Source organism: Bufo gargarizans, chromosome 2, assembly GCF_014858855.1.
Source record: "Bufo gargarizans isolate SCDJY-AF-19 chromosome 2, ASM1485885v1, whole genome shotgun sequence".
NCBI classification, from domain to species: domain Eukaryota; kingdom Metazoa; phylum Chordata; class Amphibia; order Anura; family Bufonidae; genus Bufo; species Bufo gargarizans.
In genome coordinates this window covers 568,668,309-568,687,791 of record NC_058081.1, presented here as the reverse complement: position 1 = coordinate 568,687,791, position 19,483 = coordinate 568,668,309, and the positions used below count along the sequence as shown (strand labels likewise).

The window sequence follows — 19,483 nt, the reverse complement described above, 5'->3', positions numbered from 1 at the left end:
TAGACAGTGATAAGATTTAACTCCCGGAAGTCTAAACACGGTCTAGCGGTCCTATCGTTTTTTTTTACAAAAAAGAAGCCAGCAGCTACCGGAGATGGTCTAATATGTCCGTTTACCAAACTCTCGATAATATACTCTCGCATAGCTACTCTTTTGGGTTGGGAAAGATTATACAACCGAGACTTTGGCAATTTAGCTCCGGGAATAAGGTTGACCGGACAATTATACTCTCGGTGAGGGGGTAACTTCTGATCTCCACCCTCAGAGAAAGAAACTAGGGTAACATCTTAGTGGATACCACAGAAAGTGACGTCCCGAGACAGTTGTCTATACAGAAATGACTCCAATTACTGATCTGTCTTGCTTGCCAATCTATAGTAGGATTATGTCTGGTCAGCTATGGTAAACCTAGCACAAGCGGTGCAGGCAACCCCTTCAGTACAAAACAAGAAATGGACCCAACATGCAAATCACCCACCCTCAAATGAATATCATGCACCATATGAGTCAGACACTTGCGAGAGAGGGGCAGAATCAATAGCAAACACAGATATCTCCTTGTTTAATGCGCTTGTTTTAAAACCATGACTCTGAACAAACTGAGAGTATAGCACCACCATGGCAGGCAGGAGAAATTGGGTACTACCGGTAAAAGACAAAAATACCTTTTCCGACTCCCCACCCACACTGCAAAGAGTAAGAGAACTAGAGCCATTAGTTGCAACTTTTTATTTTTATTTTTCACCTTAAGGTTTAATATAAGGACATACGTTAATAAAATGTCCTTTTTTACCACAGAAGAAACAAAGTCTTCTCTGAACCCTGAAGTTCCTATTACCAGGGCATGAAGAGACCTGTCCCAATTGCATAGGCTCATTACTAGACACGAGGTTGAGTGTCTCTGTACCCGCGGGACAGAAGAGGCTGTTTCCCCATATGGTAGCGTATATGGGGGGTAGCTCTCAGGAATCTATCAACCTGTACGACCAGGGACATAGCCGCCTCCAAAGAATCAAGGTTTTTGTGGAATGCCAGGGCGTCTTTTAGTCTCTCAAACAGCCCTTGACAGAATTGACTACGGAGTGCTGGGTCATTCCACTCCGAATCAGTCACCTATCTCCTAAATTCAGAGTAATATGACTCTGCAGAACGTTCTCCCTGACTCAAAATACGCAGCTTAGATTCGGCCAGAGAAACCCGGTCTGGGTCATCATAAATAAGGTCCAGGGCCCTGAAAAATTGGTAGAGAAAAGGTCCAGGACTGAGCATCACCTTTCAGCAGAGAAATAACCCCCACTTTTTAATTTTCGTCCCCAGAGGAGAGAGTAAAAAATACAGTTTACAAGATTCTCTGAACCGAACAAAATTATCACTCCCCCCAGAAAACTTATCTGGGAGGGCGACTTTAGGTTCAAGGCTGCCCTGGTTCCCACTGATGGAACCGGACGCCTGAGAATTCTGAAACTGTGCAACTGAATTACGGAGGTCAGATACCTCCAAAGATAATCCCTGCATGCGATCCACCAGTGCATTAACAGTATCCATCTCTGCACAAAGCAAGGAAAATAATGACGGTAGGGGCGATTGATAATGTCAAGACAAGTGGGGATAAGAGCAACACAAAGTAAACAAACAGCAACAGGTAAACAGACTAGGTTCCAAAGCTAGGGAGGAGGGAATGGTAACCTCCTAACAATTCTTGAGCCTCTCCCTGACTGCTGACAGTATGAGCAAGTCCTGATGGTGAACGAACTCATACGCTTGAACCTAAAGCAAACCCTAACTTAGGGAGCAGGGAATGAGACAGCCAGTACCTTCCACCGTGTAGGAACCACTAGAGTCTCCCTGAGACCTAGAAGCAACACACGCACAAAGGGGAGAAAAGGAGGACTTAGCTTGAGACGAACGGGAAGTAGAGGATCCACAAACAACCTGTATAGAACTCCAGAAGGAAAATATCAACCACAAAATCAGCAGTTAGAGGCGGACTTAAATAGAGCCACATAATCACTTGTTCTTTTCTGTCAGGTGAATGCCTAATTTTTGGGGACTGTACTGCCCTACAGTAAAATTGTTATCCACTGACTGTCTAGTGTACCTCCAGCCACATAATCACTTGTTCTTTTCTGTCAGGTTAATGCCTAATTTGTGGGGCCTGTACTCCCGTGGCCTAAAATAAAAAATTTCTAGGCTCCAGGAGGGCACATTTTTGAGAGTTCCCTTTAATACGCATACAAATGGCCCCTGATTAAAATACATCTCTCTCAAATACATTTTTGCCATTGATCCCCCTCTGGCATGTCACTGTCCTTGTTGTAGGACTGTTTGTGTACTTCTAGTAAGTATTTGGTGGCTGCAAAATGAATAGGGCTCGCCGCGAACTTGTGTTCGCGAAACGTCCCAGCCGATGTTCGTCCATTACTAGCTGCGGGCACTAGGCCTGCAACCTATCAGAAGCCGGTGCAGGCAGCGCAATGACGTCATCGCGCCACCTGAGCCGTACAGCGCGGGACACAGGCCGGAAGAGGCCTGCATCGTATCACTGCCAGTCTGATGGAGGTAAGTATATGTGTTTATTTTTTTTTATATGGTACTACTACTGGCACGATTGGGGCATCTATGAGGGCACCTGTTCCTGGCACATGATGGGGGCATCTATGAGGGCACTTGTTACTGGCACATGATTGGGGGCATCTATGGGGGCACCTGTTACTGGCACATGATTGGGGACATGATGGGGGCACCTGTTACTAGCACATGATTGGGGGCATCTATGGGGGCACCTGTTACTGGCACATGATTAGGGGGCATCTATGGGGCCACTTGTTACTGGCACATGATTGGGGGGCATCTATGGGGGTACTTGTTACCGGCACATGATTGGGGTCATTTGTGGGGGCACTTGTTACTGGCACATGATTGGGGGGCATCTATGGGGGCAGATCTTACTGGCACATGATTGGGGGCAACTATGGGGGCACGTCTTACTGGCACACAGGCGCGCGCGTTCACAGGAACTGCAGGTAAGCGAGTGTGGATCTACAGCCTGCCAGCGCCGATCGTTCGCTGGCAGGCTGTAGATTTTTTTTAACCCCTAAAAGGTATATTAGATGCTGTTTTGATAACAGCGTCTAATATACCTGCTACCTGGTCCTCTGATGGTCCCTTTTGCTTGGATCGACCACCAGAGGACACAGGCAGCTCTGTAATAAGTAGCACCAAACACCACTACACCCCCCCTGTCACTTATTAACCCCTGATAACCCCATATTAGACTCCCTGATCACCCCCCTGTCATTGATCAACCCCCCTGTAAGGCTCCATTCAGACGTCCGTATGTTTCTCTAAAATGACAACTTTGTATAAAAGAAATGGTAAAAGTTGACTTTTAGAGAGATATTTCTCTCACCCAGCATGGGTATATGTGACCCCATTTTGGAAAGAAGACACCCCAAGGTATTTCGTGATGGGCATAGTGAGTTCATGGAAGTTTTTATTTTTTGTCACAAGTTATTGGAATATGAGACTTTGTAAGAAAAAAAAATGAAAAAATCATCATTTTCCGCTAACTTGTGACAAAAAAATAAAAACTTCTATGAACTCACTACGCCCATCAGCGAATACCTTAGGGTGTCTTCTTTCCAAAATGGGGTCACTTGTGGGGTATTTATACTGCCCTGGCATTTTAGGGGCCCTAATGCGTGAGAAGTACCGTAGTTTGAAATCAAAATGTGTAAAAAATGCCCTGTGAAATCCTAAAGGTGCTCTTTAGAATTTGTGCCCCTTTGCCCACCTAGGCTGCAAAAAAGTGTCGCACATGTGGTATCGCCGTACTCAGGAGAAGTTGGGCAATATGTTTTGGTGTGTCTTTTTACATATACCCATGCTGGATGAGAGAAATATCTCTCTAAAATGACAACTTTGTATAAACAAATGGGAAAAGTTGACTTTTAGAGAGATATTTCTCTCACCCAGCATGGGTATATGTACCCCAAAACACGCTGCCCTACTTCTCACGCATTAGGGCCCCTAAAATGCCAAGGCAGTATTAATACCCCACAAGTGACCCCATTTTGGAAAGAAGACACCCCAAGGTATTTCGTGATGGGCATAGTGAGTTCATGGAAGTTTTTATTTTTTGTCACAAGTTAGTGGAATATAAGACTTTGTAAGAAAAAAAAAACACATAATTTTCCGCTAACTTGTGACAAAAAATAAAAACTTCTATGAACTCACTATGCCCATCAGCGAATACTTTAGGGTGTCTACTTTCTGAAATGGGGTCATTTGTGGGGTGTTTCTACTGTCTGGGCATTGTAGAACCTCAGGAAACATGACAGGTGCTCAGAAAGACAGAGCTGCTTCAAAATGCGGAAATTCACATTTTACGCTATGTTACGCTATAACTTTTGCGCAAACCAATAAATATACACTTATTGCATTTTTTTTATCAAAGACATGTAGAAAAATAAATTTAGAGAAAAATTTATATAGAAATGTAGTTTTATTTGAAAAATTTTACAACTGAAAGTGAAAAATGTCCTTTTTTTGCAAAAAATCGTTAAATTTCGATTAATAACAAAAAAAGTAAAAATGTCAGCAGCAATGAAATACCACCAAATGAAAGCTCTATTAGTGAGAAGAAAAAGAGGTAAAATTCATTTGGGTGGTAAGTTGTATGACCGAGCAATAAACCGTGAAAGTAGTGTAGTGCCGAAGTGTAAAAAGTGGTCTGGTCATTAAAGGGCTTCTGTCACTCCACTAAACTAATATTTTTTTTTTGGTCAGCGAGCGTCCTCCACTGAGTGCGCCTGCGCCAACTGAAGACCGGCGCGAGATTTAAAACGCAGACAGGGCCAGTCAGAGAACGAGCGCGTCCGCTGGCCCTGTCAGTCAACATGAGGAGGGGGCGTCATTATGAATGGAGGATGCGGCTGCTAGCAGCAGGTAGCTGCCCTACCTGCTGCTAGAGAGGTAATTTGCATATTATAAAAGTCCGTTTTTTTATATAACTACTGAACCAAACGGAATAATAGCCCTAAATATTAAGAAATCGCAGCATAAGGATTTTAAGGAGACAAAAAAAATATATATGAGTTTAGTGGAGTGACAGAAGCCCTTTAAGGGGATTTAAGCTAGGGGAGCTGAGGTGGTTAATGTAAACACTGCCTTTTCAGAAAAAAAGGCAGTGTTTACATTACTGCCAAGGAACACCTCTAGTGGCCACTCATCATTATTAAAGTTTACTACTCTACGAGGTGTGTGGATTTTTTAGTGTGTTTGTGTGTGTGTTGTGGTGGAGAGTGTGGTTGCATGCTAGGGTGTGGGAAGGCAGGATCCAGGGGGCCCAAGTAAATTCTTAAAGACTGCCCTGCAGACTTTAGTGGATTTTATTGGGACTTTATGTGATAGACCAACCCAAAGTAGCAACTATGAGTGAAGTAAAACGAAAATGATTCATGGTTTTCTAAATTTTTAATAAATAAAATTTGATTTAGGTTTAAAATTTGGCATGCATTTGTATTTAGTCAATGCTTTGTAGGATCACCTTTCGGTGCAATTACAGCTATAAGTCTGGGGTATCTCTCTACCAGCTTTGCACATCTAGGGGCTGAAATTTTTGCTCATTTTTTGCAAAATAGCCCGAGCTCAGTCAGATTGGATGGAGAGTTTTGCCACAGATTCTCAATAGAATTTAGGTAGCAACTTTGATTGGGCCATTCTAACACATGAATAGGCTTTGATATAAACCATTCCATTGTAGCTCTGGCTTTATGTTTATGGTTGTTGTGAACCTCCATCCCAGTCTCAAGTCTTTTGCATCCTCTACTAGGTTTTCCTCCACGATTGCACTGTATTTAGCTCCATCCATATTTCTATCAACTCTGACCAGCTTCCCTGTCCCTGCTGAAGAAAAGCATCCCCACAGCATGATGCTGACACCACCATGTTTCACGGTGGGGATGATGTGTTCTGGGTGATGTGCAGTGTTAGTTTTCAGCCACACATAGTGTTGTTCATGTAGGCCATAAAGTTCAACTTTGGTCTCATCTGACCAGAGCACCTTCTTCCACATGTTTGCTGTGTCCCCTACATGGCTTGTGGCAAACCCCAAACAGGACTTCTTACGGCTTGCTTCCTAAAATAGCTTTCTGTTTGTCACTATTTCATAAAAGCCGGCTTTGTGGAGTACACGACTAATAGTTATCCTGTGGAGAGATTCTCTGCAGCTTGTCCAGAGGGACCATGGGCCTCTCTAATTAGTGCTATCCTTGCCTGGCTGTCAGTTTAGTTGGACGGTCATGTCTTGGTAGGTTTGCAGTTGTGCCATACTCCTTCCATTTTTGCTTGATGGATTGAACAGTGCTCCATGTTCAGAACTTGGGATATTTTTTTTTATAACCCTGCTTTATACTTTTCAACAACTATATCCCTGACCTGTCTGCTGTGTTCCTTGGTTTTCATGATGTTCACTAACAAACCTTTGAGGCCTTCACAGAACAGATGTAGTTATACTGAGAATAAATTAAACACAGATGGACTCTATTTACTGATTAGGTGACATCTGAAATCAATTGGTCATACTGGATTTTATTTAGGTATATCAGCGTACAGGGGGCTGAATACAAATGCACGCCACAATTTTCAGATTTACCGTATTTTTCACCCCATAAGACGCAACCCCCCCCCCCCCCAATTTTTACTCTGCTAACACTGATACATCGCAGGCCACGATGCTGCACAGCGCGAACTGTGATGTATCAGCGGGGAGGGAGGAGGGGCTGGAGGCCCGCAACTGCAGTCGGAATCGCGGCGGGGCCCGGTGCAGTCACTGTACTCTTCTACACCGGGCTCCGCACACAGCAGTATCCATATGTAAAGTGTTGGCAATCCATATGTAAAGTGTAAAAATCCTTGGCGGTAGCGCAATCCACATAGTACTCACTATGAAACTCCTGTATTAGCAGGCAGGCTGGCCGGTCACTCACTTCGTCACGCGCTTGCTCCACCTGCTTCATTAATAAAGTGGGAGGAGCATGTGCGTGACAAAGTGAGTGACCGGCCAGCCTGCCTGCTGGTACAGGAGTTTCATAGTGAGTACTACGTGGATTGCGCTACCGCAAAGGATTGCTATACGTTACATATGGATTGCCTACACTTTACATATGAATACTGCTGTGTGCGGGGCCCAGTGTTGAAACCCCGCCGCGATTTCAACACCAGTTGCCGGCCTCCACCCCCTGTATTGGAGGTCAATATTTACACAGGGACACTGTTATGGGGGGGATCTGTGGATGACACATATATAGCATAAGATGCTATATATGTGTCATCCACAGATCCCCCCATAGCAGTGTCATCCACAGATCACCCCCATAACAGTGTCATCCACAGATCCTCCATAACAGTGTCAACCACAGCTGCCCCCATAACAGTGCCATCCACAGATCCCCCATAACAGTGCTATCAACAGATCCCCCATAACAGTGAGTCATCCACAGATCCCCCATAATAGTGTCATCCACAGACCACCATTAGTTCAAAACCCACCAAAAGCACACCGTTTGGTTAAAAAAATTTTTTTTCTTATTTTCCTCCTCAAAAACCTAGGTGCATATTATAGGGTGAAAAATAGAGTATCTTTTTTTTCACTTCACACATACTTGCTACTTTGTGTTGGTCTATTACATAAAATCCCAATAAAATACATTTAAGTTTGTGGGTGTAATGTGAAAAAAATGTGGAAAAGTTTAATGAGTATAATACTCTTTCACATAGATGGTAGTCCAGCATGGGGCACCCACCTATGATGTCCATATGTCCTGATAGGAGATATGGAAATAGATTGTTTTAATGAGCAATTTATGTTTAGCACATGTGAATAACTGATTACATACAGGTAACTCTTGGGTGGCTAATTAGTTAGTTTTCGAGCTAAACTTAGGTGTCTTAAAGGGAATCTGTCACCTCCGAAACACTCTCCAAACTAGAGTAAGTTGTGTATAGTTTAAGTGATACAGAGTCCGGTTATGTCATTTTTATCTTCATACTCACTTGTGTTTGGATGCTGTTCTCCGACAAACCATTAGTAAAATGCATTGAAAGGACTCTTCTTCGAGCACAGGTGAGTATTAAGATTACTATTATTATTTATTTTAAATAATAATTCCATGGTGCTGTACATCCAGACGGGGTTACACAAATATAAAAATACAATAAACAAGGAACTATTAACAGAAATGTACAGAGGGGTAGAGGATGCTGTCCACAAGATCTTACAATCTATAAGGGAAGGGGAGAACACAGTAGGTAAGGGTATAGGCTGCTCATGTGGCTGGGTGGTGGCAACATGCTCATTGCAGATGGTAGGCTTTCCTGAAAAGGTGGGTTTTCAGGTTACTCTTGGAGGTTTGGATGTTGGGGGAGAGTCGGATGTGTTGGGGCAGTAAGTTCCAAAGTAGGGGAGACGCACAGTGAGAAATTTTGTAGTCGATTGTGCAAAGAATAAATGAGAGGAGAATTGAGAAGGAGGTCGTGTGAGGATCACAGATTATGTATGGGGATGTATCGAGAAAGCAGGTCAGTAATAATACATGTATTATTCATTTGAACCTTGGCAGCGCCTCCAGTGATCATTCTATTGGATGCAATCCAAGGCTTGAACACCAGAGGCCTTGTTCTTTCACTTTTGCTCCTTTTTATACACTGCTTGGTGTCACATATTCCAATTTCCCTACTGGTTTATAAAATAATTTATTTCAATTGTGTGTGATCCAGATCTGATCCTGAAAGATGTTGTAGAAGATGACAACAATGGGACACGTGCCAGTCACACAAGGAGATTTAATAAGAAGCACTGACCTTTAACTCATATCGAATACTTCTCTGCTTCTGCTTTATAATCTTCTCATCTTTTATGCAGAAGTCCCAGCCTGAAAGCACCTTATCTGTGTAATTAGTCATTGATGAATCATCGGTTATCAAACTCTGCTTGAAACCTTGAACTGATCTGAAAGAAGAAGAGGATTAAAAATCATTCTTAGTACTGTCAGGGCTCTTTCCCACTGCATTGCTGTGTTCACACGTTACGATGGAATTTGTCATTCCTATGGGTCTATGTTAATGACATGTATGTGTAGGCACCATATTCCACCTAGTAAAAATACCTCCACTGCGGTCCTTATATCAGATGTCAAAATTACAAGCATCTTATTATTAGTTACAAAGTCCCAAAAGTCTCTCAGTATTCATTTACCCTTTCCACAGTGCTGTGCAAACACAGTGCAAATGAATAGGATATATATTACAACATACATAATATCCAGTTACACAGTATTAAACAGTATAAGTCAATGCAAGTTACACCTTTAAAGTGAAATAAAGTAAGAAGTTGATGACTTTGCGTAGGGGAAACAGGGAAATGTCCACAAGTGTTCAGACTTCAAAGTACCCCTGCTCCAGGGCATTATACGGGTGAGGGGAGCCAACACAGTCATACAACGATGTTAGATGTAAGGGCCTCGGTGGTGGCAAAACACTTTACAGTCACTGTTTACAGGAGCAGGAACAAGTAAGAAAAGAGCTGGATAAACAGAATATGGGTGGCAGCAGTCACTATTATACAGTGAGTTACAGAAAAAAAAACTTTGCAAAGTGATCAACCCCTTTAATAAAGCAACTATTGATGGAGATGCTGGCATCATCAAGTCTTTGAAGTTAAGGGGGGTTGTCCTTTCTGCTGCAGCTCCCTCCCTAACACAACTTAGGGAGTGTGTCCTTTTTCAGGGTGGCACTATTGGTCCACAGACCTGTCTGCAGACTTCAGGAGGCTGTTTATGGCAGCCTATACTGTCTGTGGAGTTAAGACAAAAGTTACATAACTGACAGCACTGCTTGGGGAACCTGAATATTTTATACTGGGAGTGACAGCTTGATATCTGTAAGCAAAGTTTTTTTTTTCCAGACATGGTACCAAGCATGTGGTACCATGGGTTTCATCTGGTATTACTTAGCCTCATTCACTAGAATGGGCTTTGATCTTGTGTGCAGAGGTCACGCTACATTTTTTCTGGAAGAGTAAAAATACTCCTCTTACTATTTGGTGAGGAGCATTTTCAGCCGATAAGGAGTACGAAAGTTACAGTAATTCAAATAGTTAATATGAAGGCCTACATAACATTAAGGGGTTGCCATTTATGCAGGGAAACCATTAGTAGTGCTCGAGAACTGTCTTCCCTGCATAAATAGCAAATTTAGACAGTTTTAAATTCAGCCAAGGTCACTGTTGCGCTGAGGGGATCGGTACCACTGAGGTCACTGTTGCGCTGAGGGGGTCGGTACCACTGAGGTCACTGTTGCGCTGAGGGGATCGGTACCACTGAGGTCACTGTTGCGCTGAGGGGGTCGGTACCACTGAGGTCACTGTTGCGCTGAGGGGATCGGTACCACTGAGGTCACTGTTGCGCTGAGGGGGTCGGTACCACTGAGGTCACTGTTGCGCTGAGAGGGTCGGGACCACTGAGGTCACTGTTGCGCTGAGAGGGTCGGGACCACTGAGGTCACTGTTGCGCTGAGGGGGTCGGTACCACTGAGGTCACTGTTGCGCTGAGAGGGTCGGGACCACTGAGGTCACTGTTGCGCTGAGGGGGTTGGTACCACTGAGGTCACTGTTGCGCTGAGGGGGTTGGTACCACTGAGGTCACTGTTGCGCTGAGAGGGTCGGGACCACTGAGGTCACTGTTGCGCTGAGGGGGTTGGTACCACTGAGGTCACTGTTGCGCTGAGGGGGTTGGTACCACTGAGGTCACTGTTGCGCTGAGGGGGTTGGTACCACTGAGGTCACTGTTGCTCTGAGGGGGTCGGTACCACTGAGGTCACTGTTGCGCTGAGGGGGTTGGTACCACTGAGGTCACTGTTGCTCTGAGGGGGTCGGTACCACTGAGGTCACTGTTGCTCTGAGGGGGTCGGTACCACTGAGGTCACTGTTGCTCTGAGGGGGTCGGTACCACTGAGGTCACTGTTGCGCTGAGAGGGTCGGGACCACTGAGGTCACTGTTGCTCTGAGGGGGTCGGTACCACTGAGGTCACTGTTGCTCTGAGGGGGTCGGCACCACTGAGGTCACTGTTGCTCTGAGGGGGTCGGTACCACTGAGGTCACTGTTGCTCTGAGGGGGTCGGTACCACTGAGGTCACTGTTGCGCTGAGAGGGTCGGGACCACTGAGGTCACTGTTGCTCTGAGGGGGTCGGTACCACTGAGGTCACTGTTGCTCTGAGGGGGTCGGCACCACTGAGGTCACTGTTGCTCTGAGGGGGTCGGCACCACTGAGGTCACTGTTGCTCTGAGGGGGTCGGCACCACTGAGGTCACTGTTGCTCTGAGGGGGTCGGCACCACTGAGGTCACTGTTGCTCTGAGGGGGTCGGTACCGCTGAGGTCACTGTTGCGCTGAGGGGGGCGGTACCACTGAGGTCACTGTTGCTCTGAGGGGGTCGGTACCACTGAGGTCACTGTTGCTCTGAGGGGGTCGGCACCACTGAGGACACTGTTGCAGTGATTTTATGAGGTTTAAAGGGTTTGTCCTGTTCTGGGGGTAATGTGGCTGATGGGGTTATGACTTATGAACAGACTGTGGCTGCTTCCTCTAATTACAGAACAGGCCGTCTCCGGTTGCTATAGGTAACAGCTGTGCTGTACTCCCATCCCCATGACGCACGCTGCCTGCACATTAGGAGCTGTACACTACAGATAAGGGCGGGAAACTGAAATGTTGTCGATGACACAACACTCACCATGGTGCCGGCCGTCACTTATGGGTAACCTGTGCGAAATGTGGCGTTACCGAACAGTTACTACTAGCGGGGCTGGTCCCTGACAGGGCGCACACCGCGGACGAGCACCACTATAGCTCACATATCCATATGTATTCATAGCCGGATTAGGCTCATACAGCATGTGAGGCTGAACAAGTTAAAACAAGGCGCTGCAGCAAGGCCACTTACCCCACCAGTGACGATCGCGTGCGCCTCCTTCCTTACTTCAGAGCGGTGTGCCATAAGCTCCGGCTGCCCGCTCAAACTGACCAATCACTAAGCTTCTTACTGTAAGGAGCTTTGTCATTGGTTGTTTCAGGCAGCAGCCACATCGCTGCGCTGCCTGTGCCGTTCACAGCGCTCACTGCACTGATGAATGGCAGGGAAAAGTCTAAGGCATATTGGTACGCCTTAGACTTTTTCCAGGGAGTAAAATGGCCCGAACAGGCGTCTATGACGCTTGTACAGGCGTTATTGCGACCTCTGCTTGTGTGATAGCTTTCCTTACCTGATCACTGTCCACAATAGACTGAGAAGAAAGTAAACCAGAGTCGTTACAAGATAGGCCAGAGGAATATTATAGGAAAAGTCAGCCAGGTTCACGGACGAGTTCTTGTAATATCCATAAAACATATAAGTGAGCTCCATAAAACCCTGGAGGAAAGAAGAACACGTACAGTAAGAGTTCTCAATGTATAACAACGCACCAAAAACTGTCACAAACCCTTATAGAAAAGTAGGAACAGCAACTTATGGGGGGATGTAGTCTGCATAATTCTGACAATGTATTTTTTTTTTTTTTTTGTTGATGAACTTTTTATTGAAAGAATTTCCAAAAAGTACAGACTTTTTCACAAGTAAAACATGGACAAATCAAAATCAAGTACAATCAGGTACAAATTAGTGTTACAGGAATCTGAGATTTTTCTCAAACTTGGGGACAAATGCAAGTTCAGCCAAAGTCTTTGAGTCCGTGAAACAGTAACAGAGCATCCGACAGGTTAACATTGTAAAGCTTGTATATCTAAATTAATGCTATATTAGGTCTGGACAAGCATATAAAAGCATATAGCAGCTAGTATCATAGAGGCAGCGTCCAAATGCGGGGGAGGCAATTAATCGTATTTCCTAAAAGACGACCATTGTGACCAACATTTCTTGTAAGCAATTATACTTCTGTTTTCCCAAGATGCCAGTTCCTCAAATCTATAAATTTGATCAACCTTGGCAAACCACCTAGGGATGGGTGGTGTTTCTGTTGAAAGCCAATAGCACGGTATCAGGAGACGGGCCGCATCCAGTAAATGACTGAACAGGGGAGGAATGGAAGTCCTACTATTGGAGATGTGTGTCCCTAGAAGGGCTAGGTCTGGGGAAACGGGGATGGACAAATTGCAGATCCTGTTGCATTGTTCAAATATAACTCCCCACCATACTTTAATTTTGGGACAGGACCACCATATGTGGAAGAAAGCGCCTTTTTCTACTCCACACCTCCAGCACCTGTCTGAGAGCGTAGGATTAAATCTACAGGTAATTTCCGGGGTTTTGTACCACCTAGTTAAAATTTTATAGGCATTCTCCTGGATACGTACACATCTCGAAGCTTTATGAGGTCTAATAATTAGTCTGGAAATCGTTGCCTGGGTGAACGAGGAGTCAAGGTCTCTCTCCCACATACCAATGAATGCCGGCTTTACTATTGGCTTAGGAGAATTTAGGTTTTTATAAATCAGGGAAATCAGTTTAGGTTGTGGATTAGGCTTATTTAAAAGGTTCTCAAACCATGTGAGTGGGCGCTGTAAGGAGCTTTTGTTAATAAACTTGTTAATAAAGGACTGTAGGAAGGAAAAGAAAGGAATGGGAAATTTGCAATCTGGGAAAAGTCTAGTGACAGAATCTAGGCTCGTTAGTTTACTGTTATCGTCTAGCAGCGAGATCACCAACTGATCAGAGTCTCTTATGGATTTTGGGAGACTGTCCAACAGAGCTTTAGGTGCTAATCCCACTACATCTCTCAATTGAACCAGAGGGGACGGTAATGGGATCGCATGAGTAGATGTTTGGAACCAATCCCAAGCCCTTAATGTGGATTTGACTATAGGGTATTCTGACAATGTATTAATCAGAAAGAAGACTGATGCAAATCTACATAGGAGCGGGCATAGATTTCTTTTTGTCTTTAGGACAGTCGAAAATGTACCACATTTATTTACAAAACTGCATCTCTTAGAAAACATGTCATATTTTGGCGTATAAAACATCAGTTTCCCTCACAGGGAGGAAAACCGCAGTAGGGCACAAATTAATAAATTAATGAATAAATTCACATTTATTTGATATTACATTGTGTATTTTTGTAAATAAACTGCGATCAAGGAGGACAAAAGCTGGATCTCTATTGCCACCTATAGGATGGCTAGCCTAGAAAACAATATCTGGCCCTTAAATCAATGGATTTAAAGGGGTTTTCTGGGTTCAGGGCTGAATCTGGATATCACCTCTCCTGTATTTACTTAGTATGTATGAGAGGTGCATTGGCGCATTTCCTTGCTCCGACCCTCACCTTTGCCTGCCTACATCGCGCAGCGCAAGCCCCTGTTTGTTGTGATGTACTGGGCTTCCCAACATGATGCTAGACAGAGGCTTCCTCCTAGCAGTGAGCCTGGTGACGTCACCGGCAGATATAGGCGGTATATAGCGCTCCCCTAGACTCTTTTGGAGGCGGGTATTGTGCAAAGCAGCAAGAGTGGCGCTGGTCAGGAAGAAAGCAGTGTCCTACAATAAAAAGGGCACCATCAGGTTTAGATCTTCTGTTTCGTTCTCGGGTTGGGTGGCATCCGGGGTGCTCCCTGATTCCCCTCCTTAATACTACCCAGCTATTCTCTAGCTATGCCCTACAATTTCTCCCCCCCCCCCCCCCTCCTTTTGTGTGTCGTCCTGTCTCCCCACATGTTTGTCTAGATGGTCTGGAATTATTGGCCCTTACATAATTTGCTTGAGGCCTTGTTGAGCCCTTCAGGGCCTATGTCTCCGCCGTCTTCTGTAAGCTGATTGTTTGCTTGCTTATACTAATACAGTTACTTCCGCGAGCCTTGTCCTTGATGCGGTTTTGCTGTTTACAGTTGCATGTCGCAATGTAACCTTATGTGCGGTTTGTATACTGCAATGTGTGATGTTCTTTTATGAGTACAAATGATAATTATATCAACAAAATCTTATTGAACCATAAAAAGGGCACCATGACATGTCAAACATTGAAAATCTATGCTCACCGTTCCCATTAGGATGTCCATGATGAAGACGTAAAATCTCTCTAGTCCTTGTGGATTCGGATTATACTTGAAACAAACATCTTTGAAGGGAATGGAACAACTTATAATTACTTTTACGCCATTCCTATATAATTAAAGTTGCCTACTCTACATCAGGGGTGAACATATTGTATGTGCAGCTTAGCTGGAGCGCTCAGGTTAAATGGGTCATCAATGTCTGATTGGTGGGTATTTAACACCCGGTACCCTGTCAGTCATCTGTTGGATGGAGCTGAGGCGCTTGTAAGCGTGCCACGGCCTCTTTGTCAGACCGCGATGTCACATTCATCGGTCACATGGCCCTTTTGCAGCTCGGTCCTGTTCAAGTAAATGGTACCAAGCTGCAATACTAAGCACAGCCACTAAACAATGGACGGCACTGTGCTTGAGTGCCATGGCCCCATCAAACAGCTGACCACAGGGGTGCTGGGTGTCAGACCCTCACCATTCAGATATTAATGACCTATCCTGAGAAGAGGACATGAATATTTGAGTCCTGGACTGAAAGCGAACCTGTCATCTGCACTAGGCTGCCCTCAGTGACAGTGAGGTTAGCATATTGTAGTGCCAGACCTGCCATTTACACTCATTTCTGTTTTCTTTCCTGTTGCGAATAGGAAAGAAAATTGTCACTCATCGTCCACAGGCGGGGGAGGGTGGGGGCAACGAGCCGCGTCTGACTGAGTGCACTGTGGGCTTCAGCAGGTCAGTACCCTAAACGTACTGCCTGCCATCATATCAATGACAGAGGGCAGCAGACAGGTTCCCTTAGGGTACATGCACACGTTCAGGATTCATGTGCGGAGAATCCGCACTGAAATCCGCAGGTGTTCGCAGGCAAATCTGTGCGGTCAATCCGCATTAATTGGTGCGGATTTGGTGCGGATTCGGTGCGGATTTTCTGCATGCGTATTTCACTAAGTGAATGAAGAAAATCCGGTCAGGAAAAATAAAATAAATTTACATGCTGCGGATTTTAAAATCCGCACCGCAGGTCAAGAGCCGCGCGGAAAAAATCTGCATCATATGCATTGAGAATTTCAAATTCTCATAGAATACAATGTACATGACCTACGGTGCAGAAAATCCGCACGCAAACTCGATCGTGTGCATGTAGCCTCAAAGGGGACCCTCGGAGGTATAAATTGCACCCTGTGTTATGCCTTGTGCAAGGCTTATGGAAGGTGGTGCCTGACACAGGGACCCTCTCTGTGCTCTTCCTTCAATCTCTGTGTAATGCACCACCCGTCATAACAACATCAGTTCGGTCCAGGGTGTTCCTTTAATATTACACATTGTTTTTTTTAACAGTACACTCACTATAGCTTAATCCGACTTTATGGGAAACTGATTTGCATAATATCGTGTTTACTTGGCTCACTTCCTGGATACGGTTTGATCTTTTGTGCCAGACCTGTCTTGGTGCCAGCAATTACGTGCAAGCCTTTATTCAACTACAATACCATGTGCCCATGGCAATTAGAATATAATTCATGCAAATAAAACTAGGGCTGCCATCAGGGCAATACAGGTGGCACTGCCCTCAGGGGCCTGGTCCAATAGGGAGACCACTGTGCTGCCCATCAGCTGCTACCACTGTAATAAATAACATGTGCTGCATACCTCCACCGACCCGGGCGGCCACACATGACCCCGGCAAAATCCTAAATCATCAGGAACTTCTCATTAATAAAAATTTCCATTTCATTAGTTTTCTGATGTGAACATTATAAAAGAAAAGCCTTTTGAGATGCCTTATCACTACAAGTAACATCTATCTGTCTGTCTATCATCTATCTACTGTATCTACCTACCTCATATCTATCTATCATCTACTGTATCTACCTACCTCATATCTATCTACTGTATCTACCTACCTCATATCTATCTATCATCTACTGTATCTACCTACCTCATATCTATCTACTGTATCTACCTACCTCATATCTATCTATCTATCTATCTACTGTATCTACCTACCTCATATCTATCTACTGTATCTACCTACCTCATATCTATCTACTGTATCTACCTACCTCATATCTATCTATCTACTGTATCTACCTACCTCATATCTATCTATCTATCTATCTATCTATCTATCTATCTATCTACTGTATCTACCTACCTCATATCTATCTATCATCTACTGTATCTACCTACCTCATATCTATCTACTGTATCTCCCTACCTCATATCTATCTATCTATCTATCTACTGTATCTACCTACCTCATATCTATCTACTGTATCTACCTACCTCATATCTATCTACTGTATCTACCTACCTCATATCTATCTATCTACTGTATCTACCTACCTCATATCTATCTACTGTATCTACCTACCTCATATCTATCTATCTATCTACTGTATCTACCTACCTCATATCTATCTACTGTATCTACCTACCTCATATCTATCTATCTACTGTATCTACCTACCTCATATCTATCTATCTACTGTATCTACCTACCTCATATCTATCTATCTACTGTATCTACCTACCTCATATCTATCTATCTACTGTATCTACCTACCTCACATCTATCTATCTACTGTATCTACCTACCTCATATCTATCTATCTATCTACTTTATCTACCTACCTCATATCTATCTATCTACTGTATCTACCTACCTCATATCTATCTACTGTATTTTCCTACCTCATATCTATCTATCTATCTATCTATCTATCTATCTATCTATCTATCTATCTACTGTATCTACCTACCTCATATCTATCTATCTATCTATCTATCTATCTATCTATCTATCTACTGTATCTGCCTACCTCATATCTATCTATCTATCTATCTATCTATCTATCTATCTATCTATCTATCTATCTATCTATCTACTGTATCTACCTACCTCATATCTATCTATCTATCTATCTATCTATCTATCTATATATCTATCTATCTATCTATCTATCTATCTATCTACTGTATCTGCCTACCTCATATCTATCTATCTATCTATCTATCTATCTATCTATCTATCTATCTATCTATCTATCTATCTACTGTATCTGCCTACCTCATATCTATCTATCTATCTATATATCTACTGTATCTACCTACCTCATATCTATCTATCTATCTATCTATCTATCTAATCTACCAAACGTCAAGGTGGCTTCTTAGTGCATTTAGTGGTGTTGTTTTTCTACATAGTTAAGTTGCTATAGTAGCTTGCACCTGCAATTATCTCTGGAGGTGCTTTTCTTTTCTTTTTTTATTATGTACTGTATATATAGTAGAGGAGTAGGCATCCTCTGTGGAACTTAGCACTCCCCGCCCACCTGCCTGGTGCTTTTAATCAGAGAAAGGGTCCATTCACACGTCCGTGTGTGTTTTGCAGGTCCGCAAAACACGAACATCGGCAATGTGCGTTCCGCATTATGCGGACCGCACATCGCTGACACTTAATAGAAAATGCCTATTCTTGTCTGCAGTTGCGGACAAGAATAGGACATGTTCTATTATTTTCAGGAACGGAATTCCGCAATTCCGGATCCGGGCAGCACATCGTGCTGCCCCATAGAAATGAATTGGTCCGCAATTCCGTTCTGCAAAATGCGGAATGAAATTGTGGACGTATGAATGGACCCTAACAATAGAGCTGGACACTCCGTGTTAGAGTAGGTCCCATCTGATTAGAAGCCACCTTGACGTCTGGTAGATGGGTCCAACATATTTTTTATCAATTATATGCGCTAAGAGCTTCTACTCCGCTTGATAGTAAGTAAGGGCAACATGTATTTGACCCTGTTCACACATTCACCTGTTTACCCACCCTTAGTGCATTTAGTGGTGTGCTGCTACTTATTTGTTTTTCTACATAGTTGCTATGGTAGCTTGTACCTGCAATTATCTCTGGAGGTGCTGTTCCTTTTTTTTTTTATTATCTATCTATCTATCTATCTCATATCTATCTATCTATCTATCTATCTATCTACACTGAGCAAAAATATAAACGCGACACTTTCGGGCTTGCTCTCATTTTGCATGAGCTGAACTCAAAGATCTGAAACATTCTCTACATACACAAAAGACCCATTACTCTCAAATATTGTTCACAAATCTGTCTAAATCTGTGTTATTGAGCACTTCTCCTTTGCCGAGATAATCCATCCCACCTCACAGGTGTGGCGTATCAAGGTGCTGATTAGACAGCATGAATATTGCACAGGTGTGCCTTAGAATAAATGACCACTCTGAAATGTGCCGTTTTGTCTTACTGGGGGGGGGTCAGAAAACCAGTCAGTATCTGGTGTGGCCACCATTTGCCTCACACAGTACAACACATCTCCGTTGCATAGTCTTGATCAGGCTGTTGATTGTGCCCTGTGG

General features: G+C 43.8%; 1 protein-coding gene across 1 annotated transcript in view; it reads right to left on the bottom strand.

The window, feature by feature from the left end:
* Window positions 1-19,483, bottom strand: part of TMC4 (transmembrane channel like 4) — a 60,795-nt gene that overhangs the window by 23,158 nt on the left and 18,154 nt on the right. The window contains exons 5-7 of the mRNA XM_044281685.1: window positions 15,086-15,165; window positions 12,319-12,464; window positions 8,863-9,010 (exon numbers count right to left, since the gene is read on the bottom strand). Of these exons, the coding sequence (XP_044137620.1) occupies window positions 8,863-9,010; window positions 12,319-12,464; window positions 15,086-15,165 (374 nt within the window). The remainder of the gene's footprint in view (window positions 1-8,862; window positions 9,011-12,318; window positions 12,465-15,085; window positions 15,166-19,483) is intronic.